Below are 20,994 nucleotides of genomic sequence, written 5' to 3'. Positions count from 1 at the left end.
TCAGTCAGTGGATGATTGGGTGGTTAATGAATGAAATAATGAATACAATATTGAAATTAAAATATGACAAAATATGTACACAGGCAAGTGAAACCATTCTATGGAATTCTTTATAATATAGCTTACTTATTATAGCCAATAATATAGCTCAATACTGACAACAATCCAAGAGTGTGTACACAGGTATTGTCCACACGCATTTTGCAATAATATTTAAATGTTATATAATAAATGATATAAAATTGAGGAAAATGAAGACGAAAATTAGTAGTCTGTCTCCTCCCCACAATATTCATCATTAAAATTTCACCTTGGCAACCTGTGGTGAAACAACTTTCAAGTGACTGAAGTGTCTGGTGCATTTAGGGACAAACGGTATCCAATGAATGGGGCGGCCGCTCTGACGATGCTGCCAAGCAGCTACCGGTCGGCACGCCCCCAGCATGGATACAATCAGCAGCATTAACAGGCGCTCACGAGAGAACCGTCACTCTATTGGAGAGTGCGTGTGCATTGAAGCCGCGATGGGAGTTATGACATCTAAGTTTTTAGGCTTATTACTACCAGCATCGTTGCACTAAACAAAGAACATTGCTTTTGCGTTGTCTACTATTTTTTTTAGACGTTTCTCTGTCTTGTAGGATGTTGATCACATTGGAAAGCTGGGTAAGATCATAAAAAGTCAGTTCTCTGATGAGAGCGACCACCTCAACACCATCATACAAAGGGAACCACGGAACAAGTACTTTTTTTTAAAAAAACAAGCTTTCTGTTTTTGAATGTCATAAAGAAGCAAGGGCTGTTGTTTCAAATACAAAATGGATCACTTTGCAGCAGAGTGCCTTGTTTCAATGTCCAGCCGTGCAATTGTTCACGCTCCTAAAGGGAATAATAGGGAGATTAAACCAGAAATTGCGTCTGCTCCAAAGAACGGAGAGGAAATTAAAGAACCTTTGGTGAAAGATAATTCTTCCCTTTTTGTGGTGGCAAGAATTCTGGCGGATTTTAACCAGCAGACTCCCAACAATGTTGCCGATCAGGCAAAAATAAAGGAGGAGAGCTTCATGCCGAACATCACAGATGATGGAAACTCTGCCACACCTACCACCGTCTCCGATCCTGCACTCAAACAAAGAGGCAAAAGATTGAGAGGTCGAATTGAACAAGAATCACCTCAGAAAAAGCACAAATGCCACTATTCAGGTTGTGAAAAAGTTTATGGCAAATCATCCCACCTCAAAGCCCACCTAAGGACACATACAGGTCAGTCTCACTGGATGTTAATATTTGATGCTGTATATAGATCTCGAATTAGTTTAATAATAGCCTGCACAAGAGTTGATACACAATTATTCAAAGTAAGAATACCACGACTAGGCTACCATTAAAAGTGGGGTTTCTTACAGACAATAGTCCTGGTCGACTACAGTAGCCTGATAACATGCATATGCTTTTTTAATCCACGTATGCACCCAGCCAGTATGGAAATCATCATAGCCTTTAATTGATTTGTGCCTTTCTAAGTTGGATGTAACTTTGCGAAATACCTTTTTAATGTAGTGTGGGGGAGGGAGTCAAACACAGTGCCACTCCCACTCTAGAGTATTGTCGCCGCTCCCCTCAGCAACCCCAACCCCATTGCCTCAAATGCCCTATTCTGTATTCTGCAATCTGCATTAACACTTAACAGGAAGACCTCGACTGCAGTGCAAATGCACAACAAAACTGCCTTGTTGTTCCGATTTATAGCTTTTCTTTGTTTGGACAATTAACCACTTAACCCCCATATGGATAATTCGAGTCCCCCAGGGCTCAATGTTAGTATCTTTTCTGTTGCTGTGGGGAAAGCTTTCGCCGAAAATAGCAGATCGACAAGCTGGCAGAAATGCGTTGTGAGCTGCGTTGTGAGCTTGTCGATCTGCTATTTTCAGCGAAAGCCTTCACCACAATACCGATGCTGGGGTTCAAGTTGTTAAAGGACAAAATTCTGGTGAGCCGTGAGCGCCATAGTACCGGATCAATGTTTATATCAGCAGGTTCGAAATAAAAAATAGGACGATCGAGGCACTAATGCTAGATACATGCAGAAAGTTTTCGAATCCATCTGACAAGTTGCACTGCCGTGTCACACTGCAGATAAGGGAGAAATCCAGCATGTCATATTTGACCTTCTTGAAGAACTCTTGAATTCGTCCGATATTACAGTAGCGCTTTGCATTCCCCCATTTCCCAAGATAGCCTACAAAGAGAAAAGAGACGTATAGTTGATCAACCCAAAATTGCAGGTTGATAGCAGTTGTGCAGTAGTCGCCTGTCTGCCCAAAGCTCTTTGTTGTGATGTGCCACACCCCCGCTACACAGACTGCCAGCTGATCTGGCCAGCAACAGACTCTGCTAGCTGAGCCCAGAGAAGACTTTAACAACTCATCGCTCTGCTCAGTGGTGTAAAGGAAGCACATGTACTCAAGCACTGTAGGCTTACTGAAGTACACTTTTGAGGTAGCCTACTTTTACTTTACTGGAGTATTTCCAAATTTCAATACTTTTACTTCTGCTCTACTAGATCTCAGAGGCAAATATTGTACTTTTTAATTATTTGAACGTTTTTATTAAAAAATGTTACTTTGTAGATATTGATTATTGTTACAAAACATACATTATCAACTTTAGCTCTATTTAAACTTTGGCTATTTTCAAAGCATTTTTATACATTTGGAAACTTGTGAATTGGGTAATTCTGCAAAATGAGTACTTTAACTTTCAGTACTTTAGTATATTTTAATACAACATTTCGAATACCACTCTTTTATTTGTAACAGAGTATTTCTACATTGTGGTACCTGTACTTTTACTTAGATACAAATTGTGAGTACTTCGTCCACCACTGGCTCTGCTCTATAACTTTACAGCAGTGATTCTCAACAAATGTAATTTCAAGGACCGTCTGTTTGATATGCATTATTTGGATTAGGCCACAGACCCCATTTGATATGATTTTTATTTCTGGGACCACAATCTGCAGTCTAGGGGTCCAATTTGGTTCCCAATACACTGTGTTACAGGCCTGTAAGGGTCCATTTGGTTCGTATAACTATCAAACATTTAGCAGGGGACACCCTGGAACTCCCACAAGGATCCCCTGTGGGTCCCTGAACCCTACGTTGAGAACCAGTGCTTTACAGCTCCAATTATTATTCATAAATGGAACAAAATAATGCCCAATTCTCTGAAACACTGTGTGAACTGTGTCCAACTATCCACATTAAATATGTTGTGGTAGCCTATTTATTGTCAAGTCTCACTCCAAAATAGTTTCTCGCTGAGACACCAGACAAAGCTGTATTTGCACCAGCTGTAATATGCAGCTGCACTGAAATGTGTAGACCTGCTGATTGCCAGAAACACAGCTGTATATTATGTTTAAGTAGGAGAAATCTACTCTGGGCCATTCACACTGAGCACTGTAACTATAACTATAAAAATATAGTTTTAAAAATCGTTTTAAGTCAAGTGGATGGCAAAGTTCACACCGACTATAAAAAAAATACAATGGTTAACGATATAGTTAGTTATCTTTATAGTTATAGTGCTGAGTGTGAATGGCACTTTGTTAGCTTACGTAATGTATATTCCTATATTCACTCCACTGTACTTTTTTTGGTCCTATTTTGTTGCTCACTATAAGCCCTGCCTCCACCTCTTGCCTACAAAGCTTTTCTCACTGCTGAATCCTGCCTTGTGATTGGTTTGTGTGAATAATGACTGTGTTTCTGCTTATATTTGGGTAATGAGAGAATGTGGGTCATCTGAGTTCAGCCGTCTTGGCTCAGCCAACCTGCAGCGTTCCAGTCAGCAGTCAGCGTGCCGCAGCCTCTACTAGCAGAGTCGAGAGCGAATGGATCTGTGTGGATCCTTGCCCAGCTCCAACCAAACACCACTATCTAATTGATGGGGAACACTGTGTAACAGACACAATTTAAACACAGAGCCAGAGAGAACTAGCTGGTGTCCTCACTTGACTCTGTAACGCCCAAAGCCCCAGTTTTGAAACTCCTCTGTATATAATTTTAGTGCAAAAGGAACTGGAAACTGAATGCATTTTGGCAATTGTGTGTGTGTAATGTATAAAATTATTCTGACTGAGTAACTGGGTATGTTGTTGTGGATCTCCTATATTCAGGGCAGAAGCTGCTTCATACTATGCAAGGGTTTATTTTTAGTCTCTTGTTGCACATTGCACGCTTTCTAACATTCTTCTAATCGTGCTAAGCCAGTTCACCACTACTACTACTACTGTCTAAATAGGTTAAACGGAATTGGTGAAATGGAAGGATCTCTTTTCCATTATTTAACTATAAAATCAGATTACTATCTTTCATTTTGCTCTAATTATTGTAGTACCATCACAACACCTGGCCACGTTTTGGCCACAGCATATTGTGTCTACCACACCACACGACACACAGTGTTAAATATTTGATTTTAATGTCAACCCTCATGCTGATAACATTCACAGTTTGTGTGATTGCTCACCTCGTGACGTTCATTGCAAGCCATGCCAGACTAGTTTGGTAATGCAGTTCCATATCCATTAGTTGTACGACCTCCTAATCAGAGTGGTTATTATAGTACACCTAACTATGATTTATCTCATGCCATGATAAAGTACCTGATCAAAGGTTCGTCTATACTCCAAAGATGATTCATCAGGGTACAGTGTGAGAGGGACATAAGGGTGTAGCTAGCAGAGAAGAGGGTGCATGCAGAATATACTGTATATTGCTCATTATACCACATTGATTATGATTTCTGGGAATCCACAGCACATTTGAGTCTAAGGTTACCAGACAGCTTTGTCTGATCTCATGAAGTGGAAAACACATATACCTATACTGTGGAAAATAGAATGATACTTTATAGCCTAATGTTAGGTTAATACCACAGTGCAACAGGCTTTAAAATTCTGGTTGATTCTCAAGCCTAATTTATGCTTTGTCGCACGGAGGTATCACTCACCGAAGATAACTGATTTCCAAGCCGCATTGTTTTTCTAGCCTGAAAATCAGTTATTTTCAGCGAGTATAAATTAGGCGTAACTGAGCTTTAGCTATACTATAGCATCAGTGAATTTGTCTTTGCTTAACCATTGTCAGCAGAGGAATAACTATTTCTAACAAGGGCAGACCAGTTTCGCGGTGTAGAGGGATCTCTCTGTGAAGCCTCATTACTGTGCTCTGGTCATGTCATGCAAACTGCCATCTCCAGCAGAGAGATGGCCCCTGACGAGCTCATTACAAGTCATGTCTTCTTGATAAAGAACAACTCGAGCGTCCTTGCTCCCCACAGCTGGGCCTCACAAAAGGCCATCTTAGCAAAAGTACAAGGGCATGACAAAACCCTGAACCACCAGAGTAGAATGGGGAGGACATATCCTTCAAAGACAAAGAGACTAATGACATACTTTACAGTTGGTTTGACTTTTTGTGTGGGTCCATTCTTTTGTGTTCTATTGGGGGGTACCTCTGGTATTGTAGGGATGGCATTGTGGAACAGTCATCCAGTATAGAGGCCCCTAGTTGTCCTCAAAAGTAAGCAGCCCCACCTGGTAGCTCTTTCACCGTTGCACTGCTATTTAGACTCAATTATACACACGCATTCCTTCTATTTTTAGTTAAACAACTGCACGTACGGTTGAGTAACATTTTTCTTTTGCCGTTAAATCATCCTGAATTCCACATGGAAAATGAAGCGCGTATATGTGTATTTGCCAGTAGCTTTATTTTTGGTACGCAGTAAAATCCGGATCTCACTGTGTACATTATGTCCTGCTACACTGCATACTGTGTTCCTGTTTGGTTATTGGTGGTGATGAGGTAGGAGGGTGGAGGATGGGGTTTTTCCCGCTCTTCCACCAGTCCTGACCTTGGATCAGTGATGGGTAACAGTTCCACTGGGGCACAAGAGGTCAGTCTGTCTACCCGCCACACGGCAGGATTTCCACCCCCCCCCCTCCCTCCCCCTCCCAGCAAAGCCACGTTTCCACCAGACCTTGTATGAAATGACCGTTTGACATCCACGAGCAGTTAAATAGACCGTTTCCTAATTCTGGTGATGAGAGAGTTAAAATACTAGGGGTGCATCCATCGGTGGACATGTTCCAGTGTTTTATCCCCCAGGATCATGATGATCTGTCATCATCAGATTACGTTTTCCTCAAAAGGGGACATTGTGAATTATTGGTCCATGAGGCTCACATGTCACTTCACATCGTTTGTGTCCAATGGAAACAAGGTATTAGCTAAATCTACTTGATCCCTGGGATGTAAATAAAACCAAAGTGAAGCTGCCATCTTGCCTGCTCTAATCCTCTGGGCTGGGGTCAGTGCTACTGCTGCTTTTTTCTCTGTCGTCCTAGACATACGTGTAATGTCTTCTCCATATCCCATAAGTGTAGTGGTGTATGGTATATGCACTGTGTGTGTATATTATTCGAACATGCAAAGGTGTCACGTGAAGAGACAATTCTGGGCTGATGATCTCAGCATACAGCCACATATATTTTTGTGCTGAAGCTGTGATCAAGTAACCAAATGTTGTAGACATTCAACATTTTGCAAGGCCCCTCACACAGGCTGTGGGGCTTGCTGTGCTGTTTTCAATGGCCCACAGAGCTCATGTATTCTTTAGTTAGCTTTGGAGTAGTTCTATAAAAGCCACTTTTGTGTGTGTTTTCACCCGGCCCCTCCCGCTGTTCTCTAGCCTGCTCTAATGCAAATCAAAATAGGGGTTGAAGCTTGTTGTGTTCCTGGCCGAAGCCTGTGTCAAGTCAGGGTGTCGATTTCCATGGGCAGGAAGAGAGGGATATAGGACTGGTGGAAAGCTGCATTTTTCCCCCACTGTTGAAAAAAACAGCCAACGGCATCTCTCACGCAACGGTCGCGATCCACAATACAAAGCGTGCCAGAGAGCGTACAGTACGGCGTGCTGTGTGGGGGTGGGGCAAGAGGCCGAGATGTTTACACTGTCAATGCTTTCCATTGATGTAGGTCATTTATTCAGCTGCATCTGCGGCCAATCTGATTAGCGTGTGAAGGGCTGTGACCTCCACAGGAGAGAACACCCCTGTCAGCCCTGCACCAACAAGAACCCCATTTGAGAGTTGGACTAAAATGAGTGTCCATGGCTTGGATAAATCAGCCAATGGCAGATCTCGGTCACGTATGCACCAGGGTTAGGGCGTGGTCGTCAGAGGGGACGTGGGGAGTAGGATTTGGCGGAGCATATGGGACGAAGCTTTAGGTGGGGGAGGGGCCCGTAACAGTTTCTTGCCGAGATATGAACATTTTTCCATCACACTCTCCTTTTGGAGCATCAGATAAGATATGTGGGCTGCATGAAGGTTGTGGCCTGTATCTCCTCTCATGGTGAGGCCTTTCAGGACTTGGTAGGGCCGTGGCTCTTTGTCTGATACCTATCTCCTGTGAGCTATAGCGTCAAGACTCCATCAACTGAATGAGCTGGCAGTGTGCTGTGTGATTGAGAGTCATGGATGATAGGATGTCCCTTCTCCCACCTGTGTGTGTGCCAGTGTTCCTGCAGGCATGCTGTAAGCACCCAGTAATGGCTGCAGCTGTCTCCATGTCCTTAGCTAACCAGGGTTAAAAAGATTAGACAACTGCCTGCAACACAACAAGGCTTCAGGTCATTTTACCTTGCACTCAAGGCTGAGAGAGATGGCCCACTTAAACTAATTGACGAAATACTGATGAGCTGGTCAGTGCAGTCTCGCCCCCAAAGAGTTAAAAGAGATGAAGTAATGTATGGCTGAGTGTCTGCAGGAATCAGACTGTCGCCCCCCGACCCCACGTGTACGTCTCTGGGTGAATGTCAATAGCCCTTTGCAGTGTAGACCAGGGGGAGTGAGTTACGGTCAGCATACACAGCCCATCTGATTGTAATGCATTACGGGAGTGCCTCTCCTGCTGCGTGCAAGGCTGCTGCTATTGTTCACAACCTGACGGCCATAGGCCCACAAGGGGAGACAGGCTATTCAATGGCAAGTATGGTCCTCTCAATAACGACAAAAGATGATAATAGATCAGATTCTCTATGTTTTTTAGGGTCATGACAAGCCCAAGCTAGTCCTCCTCATCAGCAGCACCGACCTGACCCACCCACGGCTTCTTTGTTAGTTGTGCAGAGATGACTTATTCAAAACAAATTTGAATCAAAACTCTGAATGGGAGCTTGGAAAAAGCCTGTTTTGACGGAGTGACTTCACTCCTGTAAAACGACACGACTCCCACAGAGTAAATTCTTCATAGATGAACATCCACGCAAACAACTCTCATCTTTGATATGTATTTGAAAACAAGCCGACCCCCCCCCCCCTCCCCCGGACCACACATTCATTCAAGCCTTTGTTGTTATTTTTGCTCAAGCGGGGGCTGTGTTTGGTCCATGTTAAAGCTCTCTGCAATGATAAAAGACAAACTGCAAGCCTTAATATGTATTTATTCTTTGCCACACACGTGTTTGTGTTTATGTCCCTGTGGCATGCAATAACGTGTGTGAAGGGAGAGGCTAGATGGAGGCGGAGAAGGGTGGGAACTTAACCCTGTCCTGGCTGGCTATCCCAAATCCAGTTTCTGTCTGCCAGTAGTGATGTCATGGAGGAAAGCCTGCGCAAGTGGTCATGTTGAAGAGTTTTGGTCTTACCCAGAGTGAAGCCTCATGCTTTGGTTGTCTGGTGGCAGGGTGGACGGGCTGGCTCCTGCCTGGCTTTAAGCCACAGTTGGTCGTAAACATGCAAGTAAATTACAGGCTTCTGCCACTGCAGTTAGCTGTGTGCCTCCTCTGCTCTTGTGTGAGAGTTTGCCCAACGGCTGAGGAAACGTCAGGAATGTTATCTCCTCTGGTTTGAAGTACTGGTAGCTTGTTGAAGCAGGTGACATGGAGTCAGAGCCCACTGGTGCTCACGTCAAACAGTGATTTCATCTCGTGTCTGCACACAGTGTCCCGTACGCTCCAGAGATCTACCCAGATTCCATTATTCTTAGCCATTTCTGCAGAAGCCCAGGGAGTGCAGGTGGGACGTGTGTGTGTGTGTGTGTGTGTGTGTGTGTGTGTGTGTGTGTGTGTGTGTGTGTGTGTGTGTGTGTGTGTGTGTGTGTGTGTGTGTGTGTGTGTGTGTGTGTGTGTGTGTGTGTGTGTGTGTGTGTGTGTGTGTGTGTGTGTGTGTGTGTGTGTGTGTGTGTGTGTGTGTGTGTGTGTGTGCGTGCGTGCGGAAGATGGACAAAGAGGCTCTGAATTGAGCAGTTTATTTACTGACCTAGTGGCCCCAAAGGGAACAGTTGTATAACGGGAGTATCTGTGACATAATCGTATTGCCTCGGAGGGGAGATGCTAGCGTTTAGCAGAGGTACAGTTTGTGTGCATGATGTAACTTGCACTATGGGTAACTGGGTCACTGTGTTCGTTAGAGAAAAGCTTCCCTAATTATACCAACCATCTCTCTCTTGCACACTCTCCTCCCCCTCTCTCTCTCTCTCTCTCTCTCTCTCTCTCTCTCTCTCTCTCTCTCTCTCTCTCTCTCTCTCTCTCTCTCTCTCTCTCTCTCTCTCATATATTCACTCATTCACTCATTCTGAGAAAGACAGACCACACGCTCTTGATGTGGAATTCAGCCAGGGCTGCCCCAGCCAATGGCGGGCCCTGCTGTCACAGTCGTTACGGTGCCACCGCACACCGGGATCACTACGTAACTGAAAGAGGCGTGTGCGAGTGGCTGACTCATTTTTATCCTTTTTTCATAGACATGCTGATTGCCATGTCTTTTTTGTATGCGAGTATGACAATCTCCCAGTACTGACGTATGTGGACCCTATCATCATATCCTCCTCGGGATCAAGATGTTTGTTTCCCAAACCTCCCCGTTGTTGCCATTCATTTTTACCACCCTCCTTGAAAGCCTAAGCCTCATGTTATGAAACCAGCACAAAATAAATTAGGGCGCTGTGTAAGCCTTTCAGGAAGACATGAAAGCAAGAGGTTTCTGTGTTTTAGGCATGGTAATACTTTTGATCCAGCCATCCTTACGTTTTTATCCATAAAATGGATTAGAATGGGCAGTTGCTCTGTCATGCCACGTTTCCTTAAGAACCCAAGGGCAGTTCAGCAGGTTGCCAGTGTACACCTGATGGTATCCACTATCACTGCATTACTGTATCAGGGCAGTTAGACTGGATATCTCAGCCTAGCTCTCTGGTGTCTGGTCAAATATTGATGCTGTTGGATCTGTTACACTGGTGGTAGATGAACTTTAAGCTGCATGCCAGATCATAGCTTCGCTCCTTAGCCTATAATTCAATCTGCAGTGCCAGGTGGCACCTTTACTCTTGTTAAGTCTTGTTGAGCCTTAAGTTTTAAGTTTGTAGAGCGAGAGGAGGGGCCTTAAAGCCAGTGAAGTTTGAGGTTCCCTTTCTACAGGAACAAGCAATAGGCTAATGTTTTTGTATATGCAATGAGGAGGGTTTGATCCAGGAAGTCCAGAGTCAAACAAGCATGACCTCCTCCGTCTTTTATATACATACATCATATCTTTGTGTGGGAAACATAGCTTGAAACTGTGCGTGTGTGTGTGCGTGTGCGTGTGTGTGTGTGTGTGTGTGTGTGTGTGTGTGTGTTTACTCTAGGAGAAGAACAGGAACAGCACAACACAGTGTGGCTGGGAATTCTTTGCGTGAGATCGGAGGTGTTTTTGCTACTAGTGTTTGAAAAAAAATGAATGAAGACTGCATCAGATGCATCAACATTTGTCTGTATGCAATGAAGTGAGGTGAATTCAAGTGAAGGGAGACAGCAGAAGTTACAGTGGGCGGGGCAGACTGAGTTTGTCTGGATCCGAGGTGAGGCGTCTGGAACACAAGACTGAACTGTCTAGACTTGTTCTGTCTGTCTGAATGTTTTGTAACCATGCAGTATAGGGGAGAGGCTGGAGCTGATGGCACACACCGAGTTCTTGTTTATGAGGCATGTTGGCATCAGGTAGCATAGAAGGTTTTTGATGCTGAACAGCCCTGTTTCCATTGTGGCCATGTGGGAAACCACAGAACAAAGATAGCATTTGGTGTACTGCTCCTATGCACTCATTTGTCATGCTGGTTTATAAACAGTCATGCAATTTAGGATCTCTCTCCCTTTTCATATATCCAATCCTTGGCTTAGTTTTGCACATAATGATCGAGCCTGCTCTCTTTCTGAAGCCCCATAACATTAAAAGAGTTTGCCCTGCCTTGGTATAGAACTGCTAGGTCACGCTGGTAAAATTAGAACGCTGGGTCCTGCTATTGTCAGGCAGAAAATCACTGAAACGGAACTAAAGGGAATACTGCATTAGCTATATTGTCCAGCGCATGCAGAGAGCACTGTATGCAGACTCCATGGAACACGCTGTTGCCACATCAGAATGGAAGAAAACCACACCAAGATATATAGTACCATCTGGCTTTGGGTAGATTTGTGTCAAAGCCCACTTTTATTGCCCTTGGAGGGGGAAGGGTATAATTTACCACGCACAGAGTCACAGATAGTTGTATGGTGGAAAATGGGCTGGGGAACCATTCTGAACATCATTAGCATATGGAGCTTAGATAATTAAGCTGTGCATCTGCCTCTGCAACATGGGTTGCAGATTCCTCCCAATCCATTTGTATCAAACATACTGTAAAAGTATGTGCTGTGAGTAGTGCACATGGTCACCACCACCACCTCTTTCTTCCATTTCAGTGCATGTACACCAAGTCTTATCACGTGGTATGAATACACCAAGTCTTAGTGTGTCCATTCTCCAGTTCGACTGGAAACTCTTGTTTGTTTCCAGCAAAGTTCTTCCAGAAGCACAGAGGGAAAAGCAGATGTTCCAGCAGGTCAGCTGTAAAAATGAAGTAGCATTGTTGTTGAAGCTGTAGTTAACACTTAAGCTGAAAATAGCTGATCTACAAGCTTGATGTGTTGTGAGCTTGTAAAACTACGCTACTTATATATTTAAATATTTTGAAAATCTTTGCCTATAAATAATGACATGCCCAACATAGGGTCACCTTGTCTTCACTTTTAGTCAGAGTCAGCAGGTTTGAGGAGCCGCATGAGCTGTCAATACATGTTGGTGGCTTTGATGACACATATTGGGAGAAGGATAGAAAACAGCCCAGTCTCGTTCAGTTAGATTTGTCGTCTCTGTAGGTGTCTTCTAGTAAAATGTAACAGCATTTATGACTTGTCAACAGTAAATCATCACTCATTGGTGCTTTGGTGAGCAGCTTGTGACAATTTAAGCACAAGTTACAATAAAAAAGTATGCAAAACATCCCAGCATTTTTTCATTTTAACACACTTTACTTAAGTAGTCTTGAGACCATAATCTCTGTTAAATGGTATAAACTTAAGCTCCTTGTGTTGCTGTTACGTAACATACTGACAGTTGCCTCCTTCTGTCCTTGCACTGCAGGAGAGCGGCCTTTCCCGTGCACCTGGCCCGACTGCAGCAAGAAGTTTGCCCGTTCTGACGAGCTGGCACGCCACTACCGCACACACACCGGAGAAAAGAAGTTCGGCTGCCCGCTTTGTGACAAGCGCTTCATGCGGAGTGATCACCTGATGAAACATGCCCGCCGCCATTCAGATTTCCAGCCCGGCATGCTGAAGAGGCCTCACAGCGGCAGTGGCAGCGTCATCGCCACGCGCCCCGGATCTCTCAGCGACTACAGCCGGTCTGATGCGTCCAGTCCCACCATCAGTCCGACCCTCAGTCCAGCCAACTCGCCTTAATGAACTGTAACCCGGTCGCATTTTCCGCCTCCGACCTCCAACATTTGTGTTGCAATCGTCAGCAACCCCCCGCCCCGGCCCTTTTCTTTGCTAATCCTGCGCTTGCTGTGGTGTAGCCTACCTTACTGTACATACCTGCTTATTGTAGTGCAATTACTGGTGTGATCTTAAAAATAAGGTAATGCCTTTCCCAAATGGCAATACATTCTGTACCATGTCTGTATTTTTTAAGCTTCTGACCGTGACTAGTTGTCCATTGTGTTTTCTCTGTTGACTAAACAAGGTTTAGAGGAAAAACAAACAAACAAAAAACAGACACACTGACAGCTCTTATCGAATCATTTTTCTTTCTTTTTTACGGGTCAGGAGAAGGGGTACACACACCTCAGGATTGAAGACCATTGCTTATTTTCTTCAGTACCACAGTACATACAGTACTTCAGTACCACAGTACTCACTTTGACTGCACAATACAAGCATCACTTTACTCTGAAATTCAACGGGGGTTGAATTTTATGCCCTGCTCAGGGATGGCCTTGTTAGCTTGAAAGAATGAACATGATGAAGAGAAACATAACATATAGCAGCCTTACACTCAACAAGATTTGCACTCTTTCCTTAGTTTTTTTGTTGGTTTTGTTGTTGTTGGTTATTGCATTCAGTGAAACTAACCGTAGTCATACAGTCATCACAGTTAAACAATATTATATCCTTCCTGGTGTGCCAGTAGTTCAGCTAACATTGGGGGTTCAAATGGAATCTAATTGCTTTGTGTTATTTGAATAGCACACTCCTCACCTCAGTGAACAAAATTCCTGCTCCTCTGTTGCAATGTCTCCCCAGGCCAGTGATCTGCAGCAAACGCTGTGAACATCTTAACTGGGAGGGTAACTGTCTGTATCACTATACTTAGCTGAATAACGTTTTAGATCTAAACTTTTAAATGGATACAGTCAAGTTTTAAAGCAGCTGTTTTGTGCCCCTTTTGAGGTGGGGGGGGGGGGGGGTCGTCGTCGTCTACAAAACGCTACATCATCAGCAAAAGTATTTCACACAATACCTACAAAAAAGGAACCTCAGTCTGTACAATGTTTATTCCCCTCACAAGCACATATAGGAAAACCTACCAAAGACAAGACTGAATGAAAGCCTCTCTATTCACTCTTGTGAGCCAGCCTTCATTGAGCCTTGGGGCTGGCGCTTGGCACTATCGCAGGTAGCGCCAGACGGCCCTGCCCACTTCCCTCCTCCTGGCCTTTGCCTGGTATGGTCTCCCTAAGGGAAACACCTGCATCCCACTAGAGTCTATTCACAGCCCACGGAGAGGTGTGGCGACATCCCTTTACTGGGGAGTCCTCCCTGCCCTTCTGGCTCTACCTGTCCTGTCAGACCTTAACTGAAGTTGAGCCTCAACCCTGCCAAACCACAGACCGAGGCTGTTCAGCCAGGGGGCAAATGTTGGCCACAGTGCTATAGAAAACACAGGGCTGGGTTGGGCCGGTACTTGGTGGGGACTCATGAAGTTAACAAAGCAGCTATCTGAGGGAGACAGGAAAGAGAGGGCAGGTCTAGAGGGCCCCTGATAAAGAGACAAGGTTTATCACGAGGTTAACAGTGCAGAGGAAGGGACGCCCCGTCACAGACACTCCCTCACCCCCTCCCCTCCCTATCCAAGTATGTCCCCGCCCCGGACAGCAAAATCGTGAGAATTGAATCGAACACTGAGTTCATTTCATTTGTTCCAACCTTTTGGATACCCCTTGGTTTAGAACTGAGAACAAAAGAGGGAGTATAACAGCAGCAGAACTGCCTAAAGCACTATGCTAGTAGTAGTGGTTAATGGCTGACTGATACAGTAACCATCTAACTTGGAGTAGGTGTTCCCATCTGCCACCATAGTCTGTGTCACAATAGACCACCACAATCTGATGTGATGTGCCCAACCTCACCCTAAGCACAAGGAGAAATCCTCCAACGCCACCACTGCTGGAGTCCAGTATCATAATGCCAAGGAATTCACTGTCTCATATTTAAACCGATGACCTGCTCAGAAACGGCTGCTTTTAAACTTCACACTTTGTAACAAGGGCCAGTGGTGGGGGAGGGGGCTTTCAAACTCTTGTAAAAACTTTGGAACCAAAATGAACATATCAGCAAAGTACAGAGCTCGCTTGCCTCACTTCCTCCATGCCTGTGAAGCTCAGATGTCCCGTGAGAAAACTCACTTGTGTTTCTAGACAGACATGCCTCAATAAGTCAGGCCAAAGGCACAGTAAACCTTCCAGGGAAAAGGGCACCACTATCAAAACTGCTGTGGCCCCGACAGTCTGTGTTATGCATACATTTTCTCTTAATGCCTCAGCACTATAGCCAGAGCTAGTTTGATCCATGCAGTTCGGCCCTACATTAGACCCCCCCCCCCAGACTGTTGCCAAGTCTCAGTGTCACAATTATGTATCGCATGCCCATTCTACCTCCCTGCCTAGTCAACCCTATCCTAATGCTTCTTTCTATTTGCATGTTAACAAACTCGTCCTTACTGTGGAGAGGGTTTCTCGGGGTCGAAAAGCAGGTGTCAGTTTATGAATGGCAGGCCTTGTCCCTCATTCTCTCCAGTGGGCATCTGTCTTAAAATGTGAGGAAAGCCACACATAATCAGCAGCTTTCATCACATCCTCCAGAGAGAAACCTGCCCCTATTCAGATAAAACGCAGCAGTTGCCTCAATAGACCACATGTAAAGAAGCCTCTATGTGAGATAAACTCATAACGAGCTTGTCTCTGTTAACTAGGGCTGTAGGCTGCAAGATGACACTTTGAATGCCACTGATAAACAGTGCCCAGTGAAAGAATCACTGAGAGACACAGTCAGACACAGGTATCCCCTTGATTTTTTTAGAAAAATGCTCAGAATGCTGCTGAGCAGCATTTTATGGTTTCTATCCATGAAATCACTGTTGTTTGTTGTTTTAACTCAATTGTTGTAGCTCATCATTTTTTTTCATTTTAATTTTTTACATGCATAAGTCCTTATCTCTTCCCAAGTGGCTCAACTCACAAACATGTTACATTAATAATTTTTGTATTCATAATCTGTGCATTTACCTCAGGGTCACCATCAGCAGGGCAGACATGGGACAGCTTGTGGATTTTTGTTGTTGTTCTTCTGACATTAGCTACAGCACAGTTGAGCCCGATTTATACTTAAAAATAGGATAAATTGGGCATTATTATGCGCCAGCCTTCCTGGTGTTCCTCTGTGCATAGTCCTCACTGCTGGTCAGTGTCCAAACACACTGGAAACATGGGAGCTCCTCAGTACAGTGCCCAGCTCCTGCCTATATGTCATTAACCTCTCACAAACCTACCTTCCCCTCATTACAAATGTGGTTTTGTTTTTATTAATGGAATGAATGCCCCCTTAGAAAACCCAAAACCCTTTAGGCTAATTTATGACAACAGTTGAAAATACATACATTTCTGCTGTACCACACAGTGGTTTGATGATGTGTAAATTAGCCTTTTAGTGTCAATGGACTTTAATTTATACTACAGTAGAGTAGACCACACAAAAGGACTCTCATCTGATCCTCAAGAGACTGACCTAAGAACACATAGGCTACAATTGATCCCAGTCAATCCATCCTCACTGCACCATTGGCATGCTGTCCTCCACAGGCCTGATGTCTCCTAACCTTTATTTCTTTCCTGTATATCAAAACTACTTGAATCATTCTCATGAAAGGCCATCGAACACAGTTTCATACATGTCCATTTTTACTGTACTTGCTTTTCTTAACATAATAACCCAGTTGACTTAGACTCTGTTGAATACGGTGTATAGTCTCTTCTTTTGTTTTCTTGTACTGTGATTTGTTTTTTCATAAATTTTTCTCTTCAGGTCATTTCAAGAGTTCTTTTTACATTTTATTTATCAAACTATTATGGTGGACAATTTTATTTCAAGGCGCCATTCTTTAACAACATTATTGTAATTTTCTTTTCTTTTGTATTTTACCCCCAACAAAGTTTTGCCCTTCTAATCTGCAACACTGAATGCTCTGTGGATGTAAGATTACAGGTGGAACAGTCACTCACTGATTCTTTAAGTTAGATAGTTGAGCCAGGATTGATGGTAAAAAGGGAAACCTTCCGACCTCTACATGGATCACTTTCATCGTGTGTACCAAATTTTATTTAATGTTTAGCTTATTTTAATTTGTTTTCCATAAGGATAGAGACCACAACATTGTGAGTTAGTAATGTAGTCATGAGTTGTTCCTATCTGTCTCACTTGAAATGTTTGGCATAATATAGTTTCATATTCATACCTGCAAAAAAAAGCATTTGATCTACCTTTAGTTCTTCTGAAATGTCCCATCAAATGACTGAATGTTTGTTGGTGTGGTTTATTTTTCAACATTTCCTTTTACTTTTTGATATCATCATCACATATTGTAAGAGACCTGCCGAACGTTTTACATCAAAAAAGTTATCTTTTCAGAATTTTGTATATATTTTTTGTCATTTAAAAAATTATAAAGATTAATATTAAATGATTAAGATTTAAATGATTATTTCCCTACTGATGTCCATGTCTTTGCTTTGGGCCAGGAACATTTTGGGCCAGGAACATTTCCTAAGTGATGGACATAATCTGTTGACAACTTTTACTTTACTTTTCTTTTCTTTTCTAACCTATATTTAATCAGGTATACCATTTGAGATTAAGAATCTATTTTTCAGTACTGACCTGGCTGAGAAAGAAGCCATAAGACAAATGAGAAAATGGTAATGCAAAGTTTCAGCAGGACACAAACAGTATACGACACTGACATTTCATGGAATTACATAAAAGTAATTAACCTGAAAATGTTCTGGTATTTTGGGAGGGCTATAAAGAATGATCATTCATGTTCAAAAATACTTATTATTAATTATTAATTACATAATTCATTGATCAGACCATCATCTCAGCTTCCTGATTGATTTATGATGCATTGCAGTGATTGATCACGATGTACATGCATGATAGATGCATCTGTGTGCCAAAAGCATAGTGGTAATTTCATTAACCATGACGAAAAACTCTGAGGACATAAAATAGTTACTAAAAACATTTAACAAAGTTGTACAGTTTTGTAAGTGTGAATTTTCTTCTTTTTTTGTACAGGATTGAATGAAACAATTATTTGCGTATTAGATATGCAAGCATTTTAAGTTAAGGTATTTCTATTCTGCTTTATCTAAACATTATTTTGATTATCTAGCTTTGTTTTCATTTGTTCTTTGTTATTTAATTGTTGTTTTTTGCTGTACAATACACACACAATGTATAATGGCTTATTCAATTTTGTGACATAATCTTATAACGAAAGCCCAACCATTCCAAAGGATTGATAATTGCATTTGCTAAAAAACTGCTGCTTACATCAAACCAATGTATCACTGCATTTCTGTAGCCTATGAATAGTACGCTGTCTTAACTGTGAGGTTTTCCACATAGTGAGTTGTACATAAGGTACGTTTCTCATTGTCAACTATCCGCCAGGTTGAATCTTCTTTGTAGTCTACAGGATCTTTGGTAGACTACACCCATTCAAATGAACAACATAATATAATAGCTAAAACAAGATAGTGAGCAAGATGTCTTCCCTTACTATAAAGGCCCAAGGCTTTTAAGATGGTCATAGTTGCTTACAAGGCAGCCATGATAGGATAGAGTGGTGTAAAAGCAGTGTGGGGGACTGGAGTGCATACTAGTCTGTACCTCACATGACACTCTACAGTTTGAAGTTGTTACCAAAGGTTCAGAAGAGATAAATGAATGTTCGTGCACTGGGTAAAAATACAGTAACTTTGAGCTCAGTGCAGGTCTGACTTCTAGGATCAACTTAGGCCTATAATTTATACGACTTTGTGCAACTGTCTCTCACAGGAAATAACAGATTTTCAGTGAGTGCCACAGTACAACGATGTATAAATTAGGCTTACGGTTGTGTTGCTCAGTGGCTGTTATTGATGTGTGGACCTTTTTTTTTTTTTTACTGAAGAAGCAACTTGTTTGATACATTTTAGGCATTTACTGATATGAACAAAACAAACCTTGAGAAGAAAAAAAGAAAACAATGAACACAAAATAGAATTATCCGTATCAGTTTGTCCTTGTTTTTTAGTTTGTTCTTTTCTCAACCAACCAAAATCACTACGCTGAAGTATTACAGTTGTACAGGTTCTTCTACACACATTCATATGTGCTGGTCTATAGTTGCTCTGCTGTACCTTTTTATGGCATTATTTTTTACATGTTAGACGATATATTGTGACCATGTCCTATGCAAATATGAAAAATAACAGAATTGTTGAATAATGTATGTTGTCATAACTTGTATGCATGAAATAGTGAAGTTTACATTTGGAAATAAATTCATAAAATAAGCAACCCCACAAGTGTTTATTTTCTGTTAAGTTAACCTCCCCTTTCCCCCAATGCAACACATTGCGAATTTTGAGATTGGCTATTTTTGGCATCATGAACACAGCGTGCGATTGCCATGAAACTTTGCATGCACATTCCCACTAGGCCAAGGAAGAAATGCGACGCTACATTTTTAAAATCAGCCTCATGGTGGTGCTATGACAGGCCGATTTGTGTTTTACCTATAACTGGACCAATTGGTATGAAACTTTTCACGCACACTCCCTAGAGGCCAAGTAAAAACCTCCGCCCTGCATTTTTCACAGCCATCAGGAAGCCGATTTTTGAGAAACATTTTTGGGGGCGGTGAAACCGCCCCTATATGTGAGGTTTGGGGATTGCACCCCCCAACCCTGCGCTGTGATTGGCCACCATTGTACCCCCCTAACCCTGCACCGTGATTGGCCAATCACAGTCTATTCAGGACTGTGATTGGCTAGTGAAACATGACACATGTGCATAGCCCTATAAATAGGACTATGCACTTAAAAAAACACATTTATGTTTTTTTAAGTTAGGGGTGTACAATGGTTGTCCACAATATTACTTTTCTTCCATCACTTCTTCCATCACTGTGATGACCACTGTGACCACACCGCCCACTTCACACTGGGTGTGATTTTTATGTGAGGTTTGGACATCGACATTCGCTGCACAGTGATTGGCCACCATTGTACCACCTATTGTACCCCCCCAACCCTGCGCTGTGATTGGCCACCATTGTACCCCCCTAACCCTGCACCGTGATTGGCCACCATTGTACACCATGGTGGCCAATTCAGGACTATTCAGGACTGTGATTGGCTAGTGAACACATGACACATGTGCATAGCCATATAAATAGGACTATGCACTTAAAAAAACACATTTATGGGTTTTTGGGCGGTGAAACCGCCCCTATATGTGAGGTTTGGATATTTGCACACCAAATCCTGCGCTGTGATTGGCCACCAGTGTACCCCCCTAACCCTGCACCGTGATTGGCCAATCACAGTCTATTCAGGACTGTGATTGGCTAGGGAAACATGACACATGTGCATAGCCCTATAAATAGGACTATGCACTTAAAAAAAATCAAATATCTGACTCCACTGAATCAGTATTGTGATTAGCTAGCAAGACACCGCCCACTTCACACTGGGTGTGATTTTTTTAAGTTAGGGGTGTACAATGGTTGGGCCACAATATTACTTTTCTTTAAGTTAACTTCCATCACTGTGATAACCACTGTGACCACACTGCCCACTTCACACTGGGTGTGATTTTTTTGGGCGGTGAAACCGCCCCTATATGTGAGGTTTGGATTTTGCACCCCCCCAACCCTGCGCTGTGATTGGCCACCAGTGTACCCCCCTAACCCTGCACCGTGATTGGCCAATCACAGTCTATTCAGGACTGTGATTGGCTAGTGAAACATGACACATGTGCATAGCCCTATAAATAGGACTATGCACTTAAAAAAAACACATTTATGTTTTTTTTTAAAGTTAGGGGTGTACAATGGTTGGTCCACAATATTACTTTTCTTTAAGTGAACTTCCATCACTGTGATGACCACTGTGACCACACCGCCCACTTCACACTGGGTGTGATTTTTGGGCGGTGAAACCGCCCCTATATGTGAGGTTTGGATATTTGCACACCAAATCCTGCGCTGTGATTGGCCACAAATGTACCCCCCTAACCCTG

At 42.9% G+C, this 20,994-nt stretch overlaps 1 protein-coding gene across 1 annotated transcript; it reads left to right on the top strand.

Moving 5' to 3' along the window:
- Window positions 1-284: 284 nt before the first annotated feature.
- Window positions 285-19,265, top strand: klf13 (Kruppel like factor 13). Its single transcript, XM_080437151.1, has 2 exons — window positions 285-1,263; window positions 12,509-19,265. Exons 1-2 carry the CDS (start codon window positions 819-821, stop codon window positions 12,826-12,828), a joined length of 765 nt encoding a protein of 254 aa, XP_080293277.1. The 5' UTR covers window positions 285-818; the 3' UTR covers window positions 12,829-19,265.
- The last annotated feature ends 1,729 nt before the right edge of the window (window positions 19,266-20,994 follow it).

Source organism: Gymnoscopelus braueri, assembly GCF_963280865.1.
Source record: "Gymnoscopelus braueri genome assembly, chromosome: 9".
NCBI lineage: Eukaryota > Metazoa > Chordata > Actinopteri > Myctophiformes > Myctophidae > Gymnoscopelus > Gymnoscopelus braueri.
Note: the sequence above shows the minus strand (reverse complement) of the source record. Positions and strands in the feature narration are given on the sequence as shown.

Excerpts from the sequence above, each read along its gene's own strand:
- klf13 (XM_080437151.1), top strand. The coding sequence starts at position 819 with ATGGATCACTTTGCAGCAGAGTGCCTTGTTTCAATGTCCAGCCGTGCA. Across the intron at positions 1,264-12,508 it reads CCACCTAAGGACACATACAG|GAGAGCGGCCTTTCCCGTGC; the intron begins GTCAGTCTCACT and ends CTTGCACTGCAG.